General features: G+C 52.1%; 1 protein-coding gene across 2 annotated transcripts; it reads left to right on the forward strand.

Annotated features, from left to right (window-relative positions):
• Positions 1-238: 238 nt before the first annotated feature.
• Slc19a1 (solute carrier family 19 member 1) lies at positions 239-16,090 on the forward strand. 2 transcript variants are annotated; one of them, XM_051186968.1, is made up of 6 exons: positions 239-354; positions 6,010-6,239; positions 8,299-9,049; positions 9,272-9,464; positions 11,103-11,244; positions 15,271-16,090. In XM_051186968.1, exons 2-6 carry the CDS (start codon positions 6,057-6,059, stop codon positions 15,532-15,534), a joined length of 1,533 nt encoding a protein of 510 aa, XP_051042925.1. In that variant the 5' UTR covers positions 239-354; positions 6,010-6,056; the 3' UTR covers positions 15,535-16,090. The 2 variants fall into 2 exon arrangements, with proteins under 2 accessions (XP_051042925.1, XP_051042926.1); XM_051186969.1 differs by lacking the exon at positions 239-354 and adding an exon at positions 780-875.
• Positions 16,091-18,151: the final 2,061 nt, after the last annotated feature.

An 18,151-nucleotide genomic window follows, 5' to 3' on the forward strand; every position in this document is an offset into this window, starting at 1 on the left:
CCAGCAGATGCTCTGTTTCTGGGCCCTGCACAGCCAAGCACACTCCATCGGTGCCTTTGGAACCCAAAGACGCTGATACCCAAACGAGGGGCATGCACAGCTCTTGCAACCAGTGCAACTCTAACCTGTGGTCCGGGGCTGGCCAAAGCTCAGATCCCTGGACCTGCGACTGCGTTAGCAGATGAGGCCCTGGCACAGCTTTACAGACGTGCACGAAAGAGCCCGCGCAGACTTCTGCAGGCCAGCAGGATCAGGGGCGGATCCGGGGAGGGGCCTCTGTCCTAGGCCGGGCATTCACCTCTGTGCTTAATCAGACCAGGCAGTCCGCTGTGAGCCACGACCCAGTGCAGCCGGGTAAGGGTCTCGTTATGGGGCTCAGGCCGGCCAGGCAGCTTGCAAGGCCGAGAGGTCGGGTGAAGAGCAATCGGGGATGAGGGAGGGGGCGGGGAAGAAGGGCAGTATGGAGAGGGTTGGCGTGGGGAGGGAGCAAAGGAGCGGGAACGCGAGGAGAGCGAGCGTGCTGAAGGGGCAAGGAATCTAGAAATGTAAGGTCTGAGCGAACAAGCTGGGAAACGCGCCGCGGGTCGCCCACGCCTCAGGGAACCACATGATCCAGTGACTAACCTCAGTGTGGAGGGCGCGCTCGCGCTCGTACGAGGCTTTTCTGGGATTAGCTGCGGGTGTGGCCAGGTGTTTGCTCCGCCCCCTAGTTGTTCTGAGGCTGCGCTCTCGACTCACCACGATGGCCACTCCTTTGGGGCGTGGTCAGACTAGGTAGTCCCGCCTCTCCGTGCTGCACTTAGGCCTTCGCGCAGGTTTGTGGGTGTTGTAGTGCGCTTGTGCGCGAAACAGACCACCGCTGCTGGCTGAACCAGGTACGGGCTTGTGGGGTGCCTAACTGGGGACACAAGTCAGTTCTGAGTGCCTGGGGGGCAACGGGATAGTGCAAGGCGCGGTTCTGGTCTTTCAGGCGTCCTGACGATGAAAGCAGGGGTCTGGCTGAGTCCTACATTACAGGGTAACGGGGGTTCCCTGGAGAGACTGAAGAGCTATGGGGAAGGTTTGCGGCGTGCTTAGAGCCCGTGTAGTGAGTGAAAGGCGCATGCGGGGTTCTCTGGGTGGACGACCCGCAGAATCTTTGGGATGCATCGGAGCTGTTGGGTGGGTGCGGGACACGGGCCGGTGCCTGTGGGGTGTCAGAATCTTTGTGTGAATGCCGGGCACAGGATCTTAGCGTTGCGAGCCTAGGTTCCGGTGCAATGGTGTGAGTGCTGGCCCGCACCCTGGGAGCATGGTTGCAGAAACCTCGCGAGGGTAAATTCCCCAGGCCGCCTGGTGGACCTCTGAGCGCCATTTCTTTCTTGTCATCACTCTGGAACCGAGTTCTCTTGCCTTCGAAGTACCTTCCTGAGGTCAGGAGTCAACCATGTGCGCCTGCCCCAGCCGCCTTAGAGCACGTGTTGCCTGCAAGGAAACCCCACTACCCACGCCTGGTACGTGGCAGGTCTCCAAGCCCCATTGTTTAGCTCAGAGGTTTTAGGCACAAGACAGCTCTAACAACTTCCCCTTGGAACAAGAGGTGTCTGCAACCAGTCCTTTGTGTGCTTCTAGCATCTCTGTGAGGAATGAGTCCCAGGACTCAGTCCACATTCCCATTGAAAACTCCTGAGGATTCTGGCTAATAGCCTACACATAAACCATACTATTGAAACTCCTTACCCTGTGAAGGCGCCCAGCTCTACCCTGCCTGTCTTGAGTATGCAGGTCAGAACCTACGCAGGCCATTAAGGAGTCCTTCCTTGGCTTCCCACAGTGGAGATAGAACAAATCTTCACAGTTGTTTGCTTGATTTTAAAGAAGTCCCCTCCTGCAAGGGACATTTAAGGACCCCCTCCCCTGAAGCAGCCCAGATGGACTAATCAGAAGAGCAACCCTCCGACTTAGCAGAGACTTAGAAGAGCCTCATGCATCCTCCAGGCCTAGGAGCCAGATATGCCCTCAACAAGGCACTGCCTTTGCACCTGCCCACTCCTGTGTTCCTGGATGGGCCAAGGGAAGGGTTGGTTCTGGACTTCTGAGCCTGCAGCAAAGATATATTCAGCAGTCAGCTTCCACAATGGGAGGCAACAGTGCTCCTCGCCCCGCCCCCACCCCTAGCCCAGCAACATGAGCATTCCAAGATTAAAATGAACCTTTCTGTTTTTAGACAAGATGACGGTGCTGTTTGCTTTGGTTTTGGGGTGCCGTGGAATTTTGTGAGCAGTTGTGTCATGTACTCCCTACTCACTCTTCTCCCATGCAGTTGCTAGGTTGGTCAGAAAGGACTGTGTGGTGCCCCTCCCCCACACCACAACCCTCCTGGGCTGTCAAGGGTGTCTTTCAGGTACCTGGAAGAGGTTGCAAGTTATGGAGCAATGCTGTGTTCGTATGGCATATGGAGTCCAGGTTCAGCTGTGATAGGCCTGCATGTCATGAGCTTCTCTACACTCAGTTTCTTCAATTAATCGGATGCAGGGTCTCTCATCTTGCCTCTCAGAATGGGTTTTGGCTGAGCTGAGCCTTGCTTTGGTAGGAAGAACAGCTTGGGCTCGAATTGCATTATAGCTGGACTCTTGACTGTGTAGGAGTAATGTCACCTATGATAGAGCAGTCTTTGCATAGGTAACAGCCTGGGGCTCTCTTAGCATCCCTTCCTGGAGGTGCTGAGAATCCAGGCTGAAGCCACCTTGCCCCAGGGCACAAGAGACAGTGCCAAACAAGAATTTGGGCCTGTGTTTCCATCAGTGCCAGTGTGGAAGATAGAGTTTGAGTAGAACACTGAACTCTGGGCCACACTATCCTGGATAGCAGCTTCTCTTCTGCCTGGCCTGTGCTGGAAACTGGAGCAGTCAGCTCTGGACCTAGAAGTTCTGAGAAGTGGGCATTTCTATGTTCTCAGCCCCTGCCTGGTTTCATCCAGTGCACTGTAGCCTGAGGGAGGGAAGCAGGGCTGTACCTGCTGCTCTGGAACTGTGGGAGGCAGGTTTGAGCAAAAGTGGCAGCTGGAGGGGGCCACAGGGCCTGGCAGTTCCTGTTTCTGCTTCCTAGCATGAGGGTCACCGGGCTGACTTTGGAAGGAAAGGTTATCATAGAACAGACAAATCACCTTTGTTCAAAGCCTGTTAGCAGCTCCTGGCTAAGATCAGGGAAGAGCCAGAGGATGTCTCAGGAGCTTAGGGTGGGGACTCTATGGCTTTACCGGGAGCCCAGTCCCTAATTCCCAGTCACCAGGCGACTAGGCATTTCTGTTGAATGGATGTTTATGGTGGAAGGCATGAGCTTGGTTGGCAGTGGACTGTAGACTTGGAATTGGTTCCCGAGAGAATAGGAGATGCCCATGTGAGCACCACCCTTCCTTGTCAGTTATGTGCTCTGAGAATAGAAATCCAGAAACTTGGGCTAGTCACTAAGATTTCAGAGGATCTTGCCACGATATAGTCCTGTCCCCTGAACAGATCTGAGTCTGGGCTGGGTGGGTGGGTGGAGCTTTCAGAACCTCAGAGGACAAACAGGAGTCCATTTTTGGGGCCTTGGCCACTAGAGTCATTTGCCCATCTGAGCACAGATCAGGGTAGTACAGCTCTGCCAGTCTGATAATCCTAGATGTTCATGTCACATGGACTCCAGGAGTTCTTTGAATGATCCTCTTCCAGCTGTGGTGGGACACCTGTTGAAGTTCTGAACCCAGATCTTCAGACAAACCACTGGGTAGGGCTATGATGAACTCACTGTGCTGTAAAAGTATAGTTCCCCTAGGTGTAGAGGCCTCAGGAATCTATGAGGATATGTATGGAATAATACGGAGTTTTCTTTTTACTAGTGTTTGATAACTTCTGCTATCCCAGGATACCAAATGACACCAAGTAAAGGTGTTCCTTTTACCTCTGTGGAAGGCAGCTTTCCCATGAGGGCCAATTCCCGGGGATTCCTAAGCCCATACAGGGCACAGAATCCTAGACTTAGCTCCGTACTTGGCCACCACTTAGCCTGGGGGATGCTTTAGTTGGGCAAATGCAGTTGCCATGAACAATTGCCTGATCTTCCCAGCCCTAGCAATGTGTGTTGGAGAATGGCCTTAGCTCTGCTTGCTCTTCCCTCCACCTCTCTGGAAGGGTCAATGTCAAGGGCTGAGCCTCCTGGGTGCCCTGTCCTCCTCAGCTGTTTGTGTAGCTCTGAGGAAGTTTTGAAAAAACAAGGCCAAGCAGAGCAGAGGTCCCAGTCTGTCCAGCTGAGCTGCTGTAGCCTGTGTTTGTTTTCTTCTCCAGCCAGACCCCCTGCCTAGCAGCTAGTTTACATTTGGGTCCTGTCCCAGGCCCTGTAGCTTCCGGGGCCACTTCTTGCCCTAGCATCTTCCCAGACATTCCTGCCTCCTAGACCTCTGGAATTCTACACTGTGGCTCACTCTTCCTCATAGCTCCCAACATGAAACCCCACAAACCCCTGCTTCTTTGGGGGGTCCAGATGTTACCCAGCTTCTGCCTTGTCACAGAAACAGGACTTGAAGGAAGAGATCCTGGGCAGTCTTATAGCTGCACAGTGTGATTCTGAAGTCCCAGTGTGACAGCACACACCGAGGGCCCACAAATCACTTTTCTTTCTTGAATCTCTGTGTTTCATGGGAACTCAGAAGACATCCTAGGGCTCAGTGTAGGGTTCATGGGCTGAGAATCTGGACTTCCACAGTTCTTACATCTAGGAAGTTTTATTTGCCCCTTGCTCAGGGGTTGAAGGGGATTCTAACCTAGTCCAGATCTTCCTGGGCCAGGCTGTAGTTGTCGAGGGCCCATCAATATAGTTCCTCCTCTGCTCTTCTTGGCTGCTCTGAACCACACACACACATATCGCCAACCTGTTTTAGCTTCCTAGCCCCTATATACGACACCCAGCCTCTACTCCAGGAGCAGGCATGCAGATTTATGGCAACTCCCTTTTGACTCATACCAATGCCTTATACAAAAACCCTGAAGCCACATGAACATATGACATAGATAATTTGGAGTCCTGATGAGTGGATGCAGCTCCTGCCTTTCCATTAGGAAATTGGAAGTGCCCACCTATACCAGAGCAGCCTGTGTTCAGGACAGAACCAGGGAGAGAAAAACACACTGAGCAGGTTAGTTCTCTTATGCACCACAAATACTCAGGAGTGCCCTGGGCTATATGGTATGAGGCCAGAGGGTCAGCAACTGGACAGGCCACCAGTGGCTGGACTTGACCTGCCTTTGGGAGGAGTCTGTAGTCATCTGAATGTTACATCCACCTCCTCCTCAGGCTTCAATCTGTTTCACTCTAGGAGTCCTAGAGAGAACCGTGGAGTCCCTCAGGTCAGCTCCTACTCTGTCCCGTAACCCTTCCCAGAGCTTGCTTTGCCTTGCCCGCGGTGGCTGCCAGCTCCTGGCGGACACCTACCTCTCCCACTGCCCCTCCTTTCTATGACAAGTGTCCTTTAGAACTGCATTCCCCTGCTGTGGGGAGAATAGATTTCATATCTGTGTACTCATGGTCACCCCCATTGACCTCCATGTTGTATATTGGTGCATACCTGGTGTCCTCTTCCTCTTCTCTACACCTAGGATACTGCTAGAACAGTAGCTATCAACACTGGCTCAGGCTAACTGCTCCTAAGACCTTAGAGTGAATCTGAGGTGCTCCCAAACCTGAATTTTCAATGTTATTAATTACTTAGTAAAGTAAGATAATCAGTTTATGTGAATTTGATTAATATTTAAACAAGTCTCTTTAAACATTTAAAAAGCTTTGGTTTGCTTGAAGACTCCTGGAAGCTGTGCTGGCCTGATCTGAGGGATTAGGCTCCTGGTAGTTCTTAGGTTGGCAGAGTAAGTTGATGATTTGGGTCTGGGGCCAGCAGCCCCATTCAAGGCTAACACTGGGTCTCAACTGAAAGATTGGGGAGTAGAGGGTTCCTATGGATTCCTTTGCTAACCCCAGACTCTTGGCTTTTCCTTCCAGGTGGAGTGTCATCTTTGGTCACCAGTTCCCATGAGGGCTTGGGCAACATGGTGCCCACTGTCCAGGTGGCAGAGAAGCAGGCATGCGAGGAGCCCAGGCAGGACCATGAACTCAGGTCCTGGAGATGCCTAGTATTCTATCTCTGCTTCTTTGGCTTCATGGCACAGTTGCGGCCCGGGGAGAGCTTCATCACACCCTACCTCCTGCAACGTAACTTCACAATGGAGCAGGCATGTTGTTGTCGGAGGGCAGGGGGTCAGTATTGTGGGCCGGGCTTCTTCCCTGGTGTGATATATGGGCAGCTGAGGCTGTGGAGGATCACGGGAGTCAGAGAGACTGGGTTGGTTGTGAGCTTGGCCCTACCCTGACCTCCCACCCGCTGCAGTGAACACACAAGAGGGGCTTGGCTTTGATTCATTAACCCAGTCAGAGAGTAGTGTGTCACTGGGCTCCATAGAGAGGAAACCTGTCCCTGCTTTGGGACTGGGGAAAAATGCAAATGAAGTTGTGCTGACCCCTACTGCCAGGTGGCTCCTTTGCCATCCTGGTGAGCCAGCCCATGCCCAGTCATGCCCCACCTTGCTTGGCACCTGCCCCCAGCAGAGACTTAGCTGTTTATATAAAGAGATTATTGAAAGCATTTTCTTCTTACTTGGCCAAGGGGACAGAGGGTCCTATTGAAACTCTGCTAATGAGCTTAATTCCAAGCAGACATGGAAGCAGTTTATTTTTTTGAACTTGCACTTCATGCTGTGTAAGATAGGGCTTAGACAAAGAAGGATAAAGGAAAGTCTCTGAGGTCTGGTTCCCCGGTTGCTTGAGGCAGCCTGCAGCTGGCCTGGGGGTGTCAGCTGTTCTTCTTGGCTTGACACCTTCCCTACATACTGACCCAGGTTCTGTTTTGGGTCTTTGATTGTCCATCAGTGAAGTGGGGCTGGACATGGTTAACTGCTGGTCTTTTGGGACAATGGGTCCTTGAGGTGGCTTTCGAGTAAGGCTAGTGGTTGCTAATGCTTGGGCTGAGTTAGCATGAGTAGGACTCAATGGGACCCGAGTCTCAGCCTTTGGGAGCCCAGGAGTGCCCATCCAGCTCCATGAGCTGGAGCTAAAGTGAGGTGTAAGGAGTAGGGTTTTTCCGCTGGCCGCTGGTCTTGATCCGCCGCTGCGCCAGCCCCAAATTATGCACCGAGACTCTGTATTGATATAATGCTGTTGGCCAGGTATTAGTTTCTTATTGGCTAGCTCTGTCTTAATTATTAACCCATTTCTGTTCATCTAATATTTCCACGTGGTCTTCTTACCGGGGAATGGGGCAGGCATCTCATCTCTCCAGTCTCTCCATCTTGACTCCTCACTACTTCCTCTTTCCTCCTTGTCTCCTAGTCCCTCCTCTCTTGCTTTCCTATTGGCCAACAGTGCTTTATTCATTAACCAGTATGAGAAACATATTTAAAGGATGACATCTCCCATCAGTGAGGTCTAAGGTGGCCCTGCTGAAACTTATCCTGACCTAGGAGGAAGTTCCAAGCATGTCCATCTCCCAGGGAGAGGTCAGGTAGACATCTGAGCTTCACTGGGATGGAGGCTTTGCCTGCAGAGCATCCAGGGGGCCTAAGGCACCTGCCTTGGCCTGCCCACGCTGCCAGGTGGGCCCAGACAGCCATGTGGAGTCTGAGGCAATGCCTTCTGATCTTGCCTTGTAGCAGGTAGCTCTCCCATTGTGTTCCCCAGCAGGAGCCCTGCAGGTAAGGGTGGCCTCAATGAAGGTCATAAAGGTCAGATTCTGCAGGCAGCATGCCCAGTTCTGTCTTGTAGGGTGGGTGGAGGGGTGACTTTGTCCTCTTCCTGGCCTTACCTCCTTAGTGTGTCCTGTCTAGTTTTCAGTGTGCTTCCCCCAACCCTTTACCATTCCCTTGCTTTTTCTTTCCCTCCTATCAAGGATTGAAGAAGTCTGTATTGGGGTCTACTGGCCATGGTGCTGTTTTCTGCTCAGGTTTAAGAAGAGTGCAAACCAGAAAGCCTAAGTTAATGTGATCCACTGGCAGTGAATTGTAGCTTCCCCCACAGTTTGCTAGCTCTCTGTGAGTTGTGCCTGGAGTCTGCAGTTTCCTGGACTGCAAGACTGTCTTGGTTCCTAGACTCCCTTCAATCCTGAACACCCGGGTGTGGACATGGAAGGTGTATTTGTGGTTATGAGGGAGACAGGCAAGGTAGACTTGAGTTTGTTCACTTTGCAGTACTCAGTGGGGCAGCCAGTGTCGCTAATAACCTGTGCTTGCCTATCCACAGGTGACCAATGAGATCATTCCGGTGCTGCCCTACTCTCACCTGGCCGTGCTGGTGCCAATCTTCCTGCTCACAGACTACCTGCGATACAAGCCAATCCTGGTCCTGCAATGCCTGAGCTTCATGTGCGTTTGGCTGTTACTGCTGCTGGGCAACTCTGTACTGCACATGCAGCTCATGGAAGTCTTCTACAGCATCACCATGGCTGCGCGCATTGCCTACTCCTCCTACATCTTCTCCCTGGTGCACCCCTCCCGATACCAGCGCATGGCCAGCTATTCAAGGGCTGCAGTACTCCTGGGAGTCTTCACCAGCTCTGTGTTGGGCCAGTTGCTGTGGCCCCTGGAACAAAAATCTATCTTCATGCTCAACTACATCTCCTTGGGCTTTATCATCTTCAGTCTGGGCCTCTCCCTCTTCCTAAAGCGTCCTAAGCACAGCCTCTTTTTCAACCGCAGTGCACTTGTGCACAGAGCCTTGCCCTGCGAGCTGGACCAGATGCACCCGGGCCCTGGCCAACCAGAGCCTGGGAAGCTAGAGCGAGTGCTGCGCAATTGTAGGAACTCCTTCCTGGTGTGCATGCTAAGTGAACTGGTGGAAAATGTACGGCAGCCACAGTTGCGCCTCTGGTGCCTCTGGTGGGTCTTCAACTCTGCAGGCTACTACCTGATCACCTACTACGTACATGTCCTGTGGAGAGCTAACCAAAACCTCAGCTACAATGGTGCCGTAGATGCTGCCTCCACACTGCTGAGTATGCACTGGAGGCCCCTTGCCCTTCCCAGCTGGACTGCAGCAGGCCTGCAGTCCAGCCCTACCCCTTGCCCTGGGCTAGACCTCCAACATAGGCTGTCCTATCCTTTGCCCTGCCCTGCCCTTGTTCCAGAGCCACCCTAACTAAGCCTGACTCCCTACCCATCTCTCCCATTGTTCTACTTGCCCAAGCTCAGCCATGACTGATACCTCCTACCTCCAGGTGCCATCACGTCCTTCTCTGCCGGCTTTGTGAAAATCCGCTGGGCTCTGTGGTCAAAGCTGGTCATTGCAAGTGTTATAGCCCTCCAGGCTGGGCTGGTTTTCTGTATGTACATGGTCTACAACCTCTGGGTACTCTATGTGACCTTCGTCCTTTTCCGTGGGGCCTACCAGTTCCTCGTGCCCATTGCCACGTGAGTAGGATGGTACCGGGAGAGGCTTCTGGAAGGTTCTGTTGGGAAGCATGAGGCAATGTGGGCAGTTATGTGAGAGGTCTGGTCCGTCTAGACACTCTTAGCTGTGTCCACTGCACTGGCTTCCCTGGGCCCCACAACCCCTGTAAGGACAGGGGATCCCCTACCCCGCCTCAGTTCCCTTCCATCTCCGCCACTCCTTCCTGAACCTCTCTACAGTGTTGCTGACCCATAGATCACCTAAAGTTGGCTAGCACCCCACTTCCTCTCTCTGGCTGTCCCTTATCCTCACCTTGGGGACCCTTCCTACATTTTTTTTTTTTTAACCGACATCCCTTCCACTGTTTTTGGCCCCTTTCCTGGTGAGTTTTCTGGTACTGCCCGTGGGGGACCTCTTCAGATTGCACTAGCACGCTTTTCCTGAGACCCTGTCCAGGCTGGGCCTTAGAGAGCACACACTGCTGTGTTTGAGGACACACTCAGCTCATGCCACGTAGGAGTCAGACATCCCTACAGAGCTGGGTGTGGTGGTGCACACCTCTAATCTCAGGATTCAGGAGGCAGAAGCAGGCAAGCCTCTGTGAGTTCCAGACCAGCCAGATACATGGTGAGACCTTGTCTAAAAGAAACCCCAAATATGCTCACATCACCAAACAGATGACACACATACACTACATGTGTAATGGCACTAAATAATCTATGTTTACAGTATCCGTGTATATGGGTTATCATACCACATGATACATATATATCACAGATACACGGATTTTATACACTGTGTACTTAGCATTTGCACTGTACATGGCATATGAACATGTGCTCACACTACTCACACAGGCACTTGCCTTCTTTTGCCTCCCCAACTCTCTAGCTCTTCTGGAAAGACTTTGGCTCCTACCTCTAAGGGTTCCATAACTGCTCCTTTCCCTACTTGGACAGCCTTCGCACATTCTCTGGCTAGACAGCCACTGGCACACTTCTCTGGCACATACTCCTGCCTCCTGAATTGAGAGCACCTTCCTGTTCCCCATTTGCGGGAGTTAGTCTCTCTATAAACATATCCTGAGCCCACTCCTGCCCTGGATCAGCTACTGTTGGTTGGCGGGTGTATGTAGGGAGGGGAGGGGCTAGGACCTGGGGCAGTGCTGTGCACAGGTGGGCTGGGTTGGGTCTGGGGTAGGGGACTTTGTGGCTGTGGATGGGGAGTTTAGCTGTAAGTCTGGTGGTGGGTGGGTTTGTATGACTCCGTTGGTGTATCCCTGAGTAGATGCAGTAGTCTCCCTGGCTTTGTGTTCTTCATTCGTTTGTTTAATTAGATAGGGTCTCACTATGTAGACCTGACTGGCCTGGAATCACGAAGTTACCTGCTTCTGCCTCTTGTGCCAGGGTGAATGACAATGAATGACATTTGTCACCGTGTCCAGTCTGATTCTGTTCTTACCCCTGTGAGTTTGATCACAGTGTTTTTGTTTTGTTTTTCCGGACAGGGTTGCTCTGTGTAGCTCTGGCTGTCATAGAACTCACTCTGTAGACCAGACTGGCTTTGAACTCAGAGATCACCTGCCTCTGCCTCCCGAGTACTGGGATTAAAGGCGTGTGCCACCACCGCCCCGCCACAGTATGTTTTTTACCTCCCAGTTTTCAGATTGCATCATCCTTGTCTAAAGAACTCTGTGCCTTGGTCTTCGGGATCAATACATTCCTTGCCACTGCGCTCAAGACTGCCATCACACTTGTGGTCTCCGACAAACGGGGTCTGGGCCTCAAAGTTGAAAAACAGGTAAGCCCCAACTCTTGTCTTTGGGGGAGGGAACCCCATCATGTGGTCATGGCAGGTTCTCCTGGCATCCACTTTCTGTGGTCCGTTCTCAGGGAACACAGATCCATTGTCACTGGAGTATATAGAATGTGGCCCACGATGGATCAGGAAGTGAGAGACTGTTGGGACAGGCTCGCATTTCCAGGGGCACTTAATGTGGCAAGGCTAGCCACTTTTATCTATCCATGTGCCCATGTGCCCCTGCCCTGCTCCTGTCCTGGTTAATCTCTTAGACTTGGAGCCCCCACATGGTTGGCCTCCAAGGATGACTGAATTATTAGTCATTTTCTGAGGCATCCTTATCAGAACTTGTATTTCCTTACCTGGGCCTGTGTCACTGAACGTGTACTGTCACAACTCCTTGATTTTCATCTCACAAGACCTGATGTCAAGACCTGATGATTGAATGGTAGCTGAAGCGTTCATATCCAGGAGGGAGCTAGGGCAGAGCCCCTTGGTTGGAGTTGGCATCAGATGGCCTTGGCCTACTGACCCCTCTTGGGATGCTTTCAGTTTTCCCACCACAGCCAGCATTTTTCTTGAATCTGAGAAAGCTGACTATTCTGTGATAGGGACACTGTGATAGAGGATCTGCCCAACTACCAAGCCAAAGGTAATCAACACATGAGGAGGGATGGTAACCAAGCTCCTTAGTGGCTGCCCCAGGCTGTGCCTGGCCGTGTTTTGGCAACCTGTGAAAACCGTTGGTCTTCCTGGAGCCCAGGTTTCCCTGGGCTGGAGGCCTGAAGGTTGGTGTATGTCATGGAGAAGTCCCCACTCACTGAGGATTCCTAGTTGGCACAGCCATGTCACTGAAGCTCCATGTTGAGTCTGGCTGGCCACTGAGGACATACAGATGAAGCAGGTGTCTCCACATGCAGGGGCAGACCATCCCACTGGGAAGCTGGCTGGTCAGATCTGAATAGGCTTTTGAAGTGGGGATGCCAGAGTCCTGCCACTTTAAGCTCTGACTGCCTCCAGCCCAGCTGAATCCCTCAGTGCATATCCCCTTAGGCTGATCACAGCCTGGCCCATGGAGTGGTGGATCCAGACTGAGGAGGGTCCATAATTCCTCACTACTACCTGGCTGTTCTGAGTTTGACTCACTTTACTGGGTGGAGGTCAACCGTGGGTTGAGCTAGGAAACAGTTCACTGTCTTGTAAGGGCCTAGGTTCCCCCTGGGGGAGACTGTTTCAGTTCTTAGAAGAGTAGTGGCCCCTAAAGTGGAAGGAGCTCTCCAGAGAAACCCCAGGGGTTACCTCATGTGGCCCCAGCTATTCTAGTGACCTCTAAGGTCACTGTGTTCCCTCTGTCTCCTTCCTTCTCCCTCTATAGCCTGCCTCTCATTCGGCCTTTGGGAGCCAAGTGGGTGGAGCCTGAGGGACTCCTTAGAGACCTGTGCAGCCTCATGCTCCCCTTGGTGCCTATGTCTCCTCCCTCCCCTGCTCTATTCCAGCTATCCTGCAAAGGCACCCTTGCAGATGAGCCTCAGAGGAATGGGGTAGGGGCTCAGTAGGAAGGGGGCTGGCCACAAGAGAATTCCTTCCCTTCTTGCGGACCCTTGGTCAGTCCTACTCACTGGCATAAACTATATTGAGGGGCCCCATGAGGGATGAGGGGCATTCTGGCTTTAGCTCCTGCTTCATCCAGTCAAATTGTGAGATGGGTACTGACTTTTCTCTGGCTAGTTTTCTTTTGACCATTGCATTTTGTTCGGTCAAGAGAGGTGCAGGCTCCTGCTCTGCCCTCTCATACCCTTCTCCCCCGAGTCCAGAGAGGGGATGGGGCAGGAGTCCAGGCAGTGGGAGCAGAGCCAGAGACCACTGAGGACCAGGGTGGAACTTGGGACTGTGGCTGGGAGCCAGCCTGGATGTTTGCTTGGTTTTTAAGTTGGGCTTCATTCCATCCAGTTTATGAACTCATGCAGGGACCCAGGTGCCTTGTGCTCAGTTCTCCTGGCTCAGCATCATAATCAGGGTGCTGACGTTCAGCCAGAACCCAGAACATTTCAACCTCCTGGGGGACCCTTACGGTTATTTCATAGCCATAGCCACGCCCTTATCAGCCTGTGCCCTGGATATGGCTGTTCTCCCCGGTGGTGGTTCCAGGCTCCCGTGCGTGTGTGTGCCCTTGGGCTTCTCCGAGACAAGGGCAGATGGCTGCTATGACTACTGCAGGCTGTCAGTATGCCCAGGGCAGCTGCTGACCTCGGAAGCCCTATGGGCTGTGTTCAGTCCTTGGGTATCACAAGTTCTTTTGTAGGTTTATTTCTCTGGAATGAGGGCCCAGAAGTGGAGACGAGGGTTCCCAGTGGAGGCCATTCCCATCCCACCAGCAGGATATGAGAACCTATTTCCCCAAATCTCCATCAGCTCTGGATGCTATCTTCTCCTATTAGCCATTCTCATGGGTTGTTTTAACTTGTGTTTTTCTCTTGGATTCACTTGTGGAGCCAGAATTTTAGGGTTTTTGTTTTGTTTTTTGTTTTTGTTTGTTTTGTTTTGTATTACTGGAATATTGTATTACTGGAATATTGACACTTTGCTGACCCATGTCATGGTAGTTGCTCTAGAATTTTTCTCAGATGATTTCAGTACCTACTGACTGGCTTTAGTGTCTCCACTGTGTGAGGTCTACAGCCCTGATGTGGCGAGCCGTAGCCGAGGTGAAAGGCCTCTTGGTGTTGTGTGTTGGAGCTAAGGGGTCAAAAGCCTTATCCACACAGCCCCAGCAATGTAGGTTGGTGCCCTTTGGGTAGAGTAGTTCTGGCTCCCTTGGTGGCTCCCTCACTTCACAAGGGCAGGGCATCTTATTTCTGCTCAGTGGCATAAAGTCAATTCCATATGTCCCTCTAATACAGAGGGCAGTGAATACCTCATAACCGCCAGGTGTGTCATGTGTGTGATGGGTCCAGTCACTCTGTGTGTGTGTGTGTGCACGCGCGCGCGTGTGTGCTTATTGCTGACTTCATGAGAACAAAGGTAAGAAATGGGGTCATTACCACCCAATGGGATTCTAGTTTCTTCCCAGGAGTCCTGCCCGGCCTCCCCGATAGGTCCTCCTTTGAGTGTGGTGCGCCTGATGTAGGGTCAGGTGCTTTCAGGGAGATATCTGGGGTTGTATATTCTTGTCCTGGTACCTGCCCTCTAACTGCCTGTGGGTAGAGTGAACAGCCATGCTGGGCTTCTGGCTGCTTCAGTTCCAAGACCCATGTAGCAAAAAGCAATACCCAGCACTTGCCACCCCTCTAATGGAACCTGAGGTCTAGCTGGCTGACACTTCTCTCCACCCACCCCCAGTGAGTGCTGATATCCAGGGGTTTGGCTGACACAGGAAGAATGTGGAAAGGATGTCAATCCTGTCTTCCTGGGAAGCCATTCCTAATGAGCCATTTCTGAGTGTGCCTTAAATGGGATCATGTCTGAAAAGGTTCTAAGGGGCTTCAGGAAACTTGCCTGCCTCCACTGGGATCACTCCAAGTTCTAGAACCTTCATGTACATTTCACAGTAATCAGGTCTTCCCTGGGAGGAAGGTCCTTCAGGAAGGGGCATGACCTGTGTCTGCCTGGCTACTCTTGGTCAGTGCTGTGCAGTGCAGGTCAAGTTATGCTCAGTCTTGACTAAGGATGGGACCTAGGAGAAGCCCTGGATCATTCATTGTCCTGGAGGCCTCCTGGTGACTAAAGGAGCCAGTTCCATGAATTAGAGCCTGGGGACCAATCCCCAAGGACCACACAGATGCCAGACACATGCTGGGTTCTCTGGGGATCTTTGGGGAAGTGATAGGCACCCTTTTTGTGGTCGACTATGCTGTGGGAGACAGAGGACAAGGGACCAAGCACCCTGGTATCTGCCCCTAAGCAAGGCCTATGACTCCTGACCACCTGGAGGCTGAATGATGGGGAAGTTCAGTAGAGTTCTCTGAGTGGGGCATGGGCAGGGGTGGTGGGTACCAAACTTTAGGTCACCCAAACTCTGTCTTTCAGTTCTGCATCTACTCCGTGTACTTCATGGTGCTTTCCATCGTCTGCTTTGTCGGGGCTGTGCTGGATGGCGTGAGGTACTACCGGCGTGGTCGCCACCAGCCCCTGCCCTTGGCCCAGGAGCTGAGTCCCTTGGAGAATTCTGTGCAGGTGCTAAGTGTGCAGGATGGAGGCCTGGAGGGACAACAACCCTCAGCGCCACAGCTGCTCTCAGAGGATGACGTGGAGGACAGCATGGCGGACTTGGGAGTTGAAGCCAAGGCCTGACCCATTTTGACCTTCCTGGCTTCATCCCAGTTCAGTGGGTGGATTCCTGACTCATGCAGCCCCTTCCCATGTGCTCTCCATTCTGAACCAGCCTAGGCCTAATGCCGAAGATGGACTGTACTATCTTGAGTCCCAGGGCCCAAGACATGTGGGGCTCCTTTCAGGAGCCCTTAGAATGTCCACAGGATTCACCTTTGGAGCCACTGTTTTAACTGAGGGACAATAGTTTGTCCCTACTGATAGCCTCTGAGGACCCTAAACCCAGTCTACTTCATGCTTTAGCTGTGGCCAAAGCCTGCTGGGAACACTCAGGGCAGCTTGCCTAGCTGTGTGACCCACATGCCAGGCCACTGTGAGCCTGCATTGCCTGTGGCTTGCCAAGAAAAGCCTGTGTTGGAGTCAGCTGTGTCCACCAGGCTAGCTCCCCCTCAGCCCCAGGAAGCTCAGGACAAATATGTCTGTCCCCAGGGCTAGTGAGGTAGCTCAGACACCAGCCAAGGCACACTGACCCTGCAGGGTGCTTGCTGGTCCTGTGTGGGGTGGATGCCTGTCCCGGCTTCTGGTTATGCTGTCACACTTCCATCATTTTTTTTAAAAAAAAAAAAAAAAGAAAGAAAAACAAAAACAAAATAAAAACCCCCCAAAAAACAAAAAAACAAAACTGACATTAAAATGGAGAACTACAATTGGCCTTTTCTGGAGTCAGGTGGGTACCAGGCACATTTCCGTCTGATGGAGTAGCGGCAGGCCCTTTTCCCCTGCAGACTCCAGCGCAGAGTCCTCCTTTGTTCTGCCCTCCATCCCTGAACAGGTTAGTAATGACCTGATACACATTCAGGCAGCACAGGTGTACCAGCCTTGACTGGAACCGAGGTCCTTCTAGAGGGAAATGCCTTTGGAGGCTTGCACTGGGGAACCATGTTTCCAGGCTCAGCTCCTGAGAGCTATCAGAGCCAGCTGAAAGGTTAAGCCTAGCTATGGTGTGAGCACTTTTCCCGATACTTTACAAACAGACCCGGTATGGTATAAGGGGCTTTCTCATTCCATGCTGGTCTGACCTGGTACATAAGGCTGTAGTTTATTAGCCTCAGCCAAAGCAAGGGCGCATAGCAGACACTAGTGTACACTAGTGTTGACTAGCTCCAGTGCAAGATCTGACCCCTCTAGGGCATGCAGGTAGTATCCCTCCTAGCTGATAGAATTGAGTAACCAGCTCATCAGAGAACAAAATTGCTAGTTGGGGGGAAGGGGGAACTGCGGAGCCAACTGTGTCTCGGGAAGGTCCACTTGGGAAAGGTCATTTTGGGGACCCTGGTCTGAGGAAGAGCCTACAAGCAGGGCTGGCCTGACAGCCAACTCATGATGGTTAGGAGAACACTGGGCCCACTGCATCCACCTGCTAACCACAGCACCCTGAAAGCCCTATTGGGAAGGGCTAGTTCCATCTCTTCTGAACTTGGGGATCTTGTAGGACATAACTGATGGATACAAGGCTTGTCCTTTGCCACAGGCAGAGATGGTGTGTGGTTACCTCTGCTATGCCAGCCCACCCTGCAGCCATTCCTGCAGTGGCACCCAATGCATTGACATGGTGCCTGCTGCCATTCACCCAGAGCCTCTCCCAGCAAGAGCCCTCCCACAACACCTGCCCACCCTGGCCTGCAGCTTTGTCGCCCTCACCTGGCAACCTGTACTGGCTGAGGACAGTCCCCTCTTTTATCCTGGTCCCTTCTGTCGGCCGCCAGCTTCTTCACTTGGCTGGAGGCTTTGGACATGGTCTTCTCTGTCAGCCTCAGCCAGGGCATAGTAGTGAATACAGCAGTGGTAGGGTCTGGGGCCCAGTGAACAGATCCTCTGGAAAAACTTGGAGATTTATTTTTATTTTATCCACTTGAGTGCTTGCTTGCATATATGTGTGTGTACCACATGTGTGCCTGGTGCCTGCACAGGACAGAAATGGGTGTCAGATTGCTGTGAACTAGAGTTATGGATGGTTGGGTATAAGTTACTATGTGGGTGCTGGGAACTGAATGCAGATCCCCTGCAAGACCAGCAAGTACTCTTATTTGCTGAGCCATCTCTCTAGCCTCCTCTACATGATATTGAAGTCACCTTGTATGCACTGCTGGATACCAGGTAGAGGGTACTTACATCTGTACACATCTGTACAATACATTGTATACCTGTGTATATAAGCACACCTGCACATGCCTTTGCATACCTCTGCACAGACATCTCTGTGTAACTAGGCACACTACACATACATCTGTATACCATACATGCACACATTTATGCATGCCATTGTATGCCTACACACCCTCGTGCACAGCCACATACATTTGTATATAATTGTGCATAGTTTCTGTATACCCATCCAAACCTGTGTATAGACACACCTGACCATGTACACCAGTGCATTCATACACACATATACATGTTTGTGTGTGTTCACCTGTTTACACGTGTGCATACAGGTCTGTATCCATGTACACATGACTATACCCATGCTCACCTGTACTCCCTTTGCAGGACTCCAGTGCAGGGACAGAGGCTCCTGGGTCTCATCTTGGATGCTGTGTCCTTTTTGTTACAGGGAAGGCAACTTATAAACCAAGCG

The sequence above is a fragment of the Phodopus roborovskii genome, unplaced genomic scaffold, assembly GCF_943737965.1.
Source record: "Phodopus roborovskii unplaced genomic scaffold, PHOROB, whole genome shotgun sequence".
Lineage (NCBI taxonomy): Eukaryota > Metazoa > Chordata > Mammalia > Rodentia > Cricetidae > Phodopus > Phodopus roborovskii.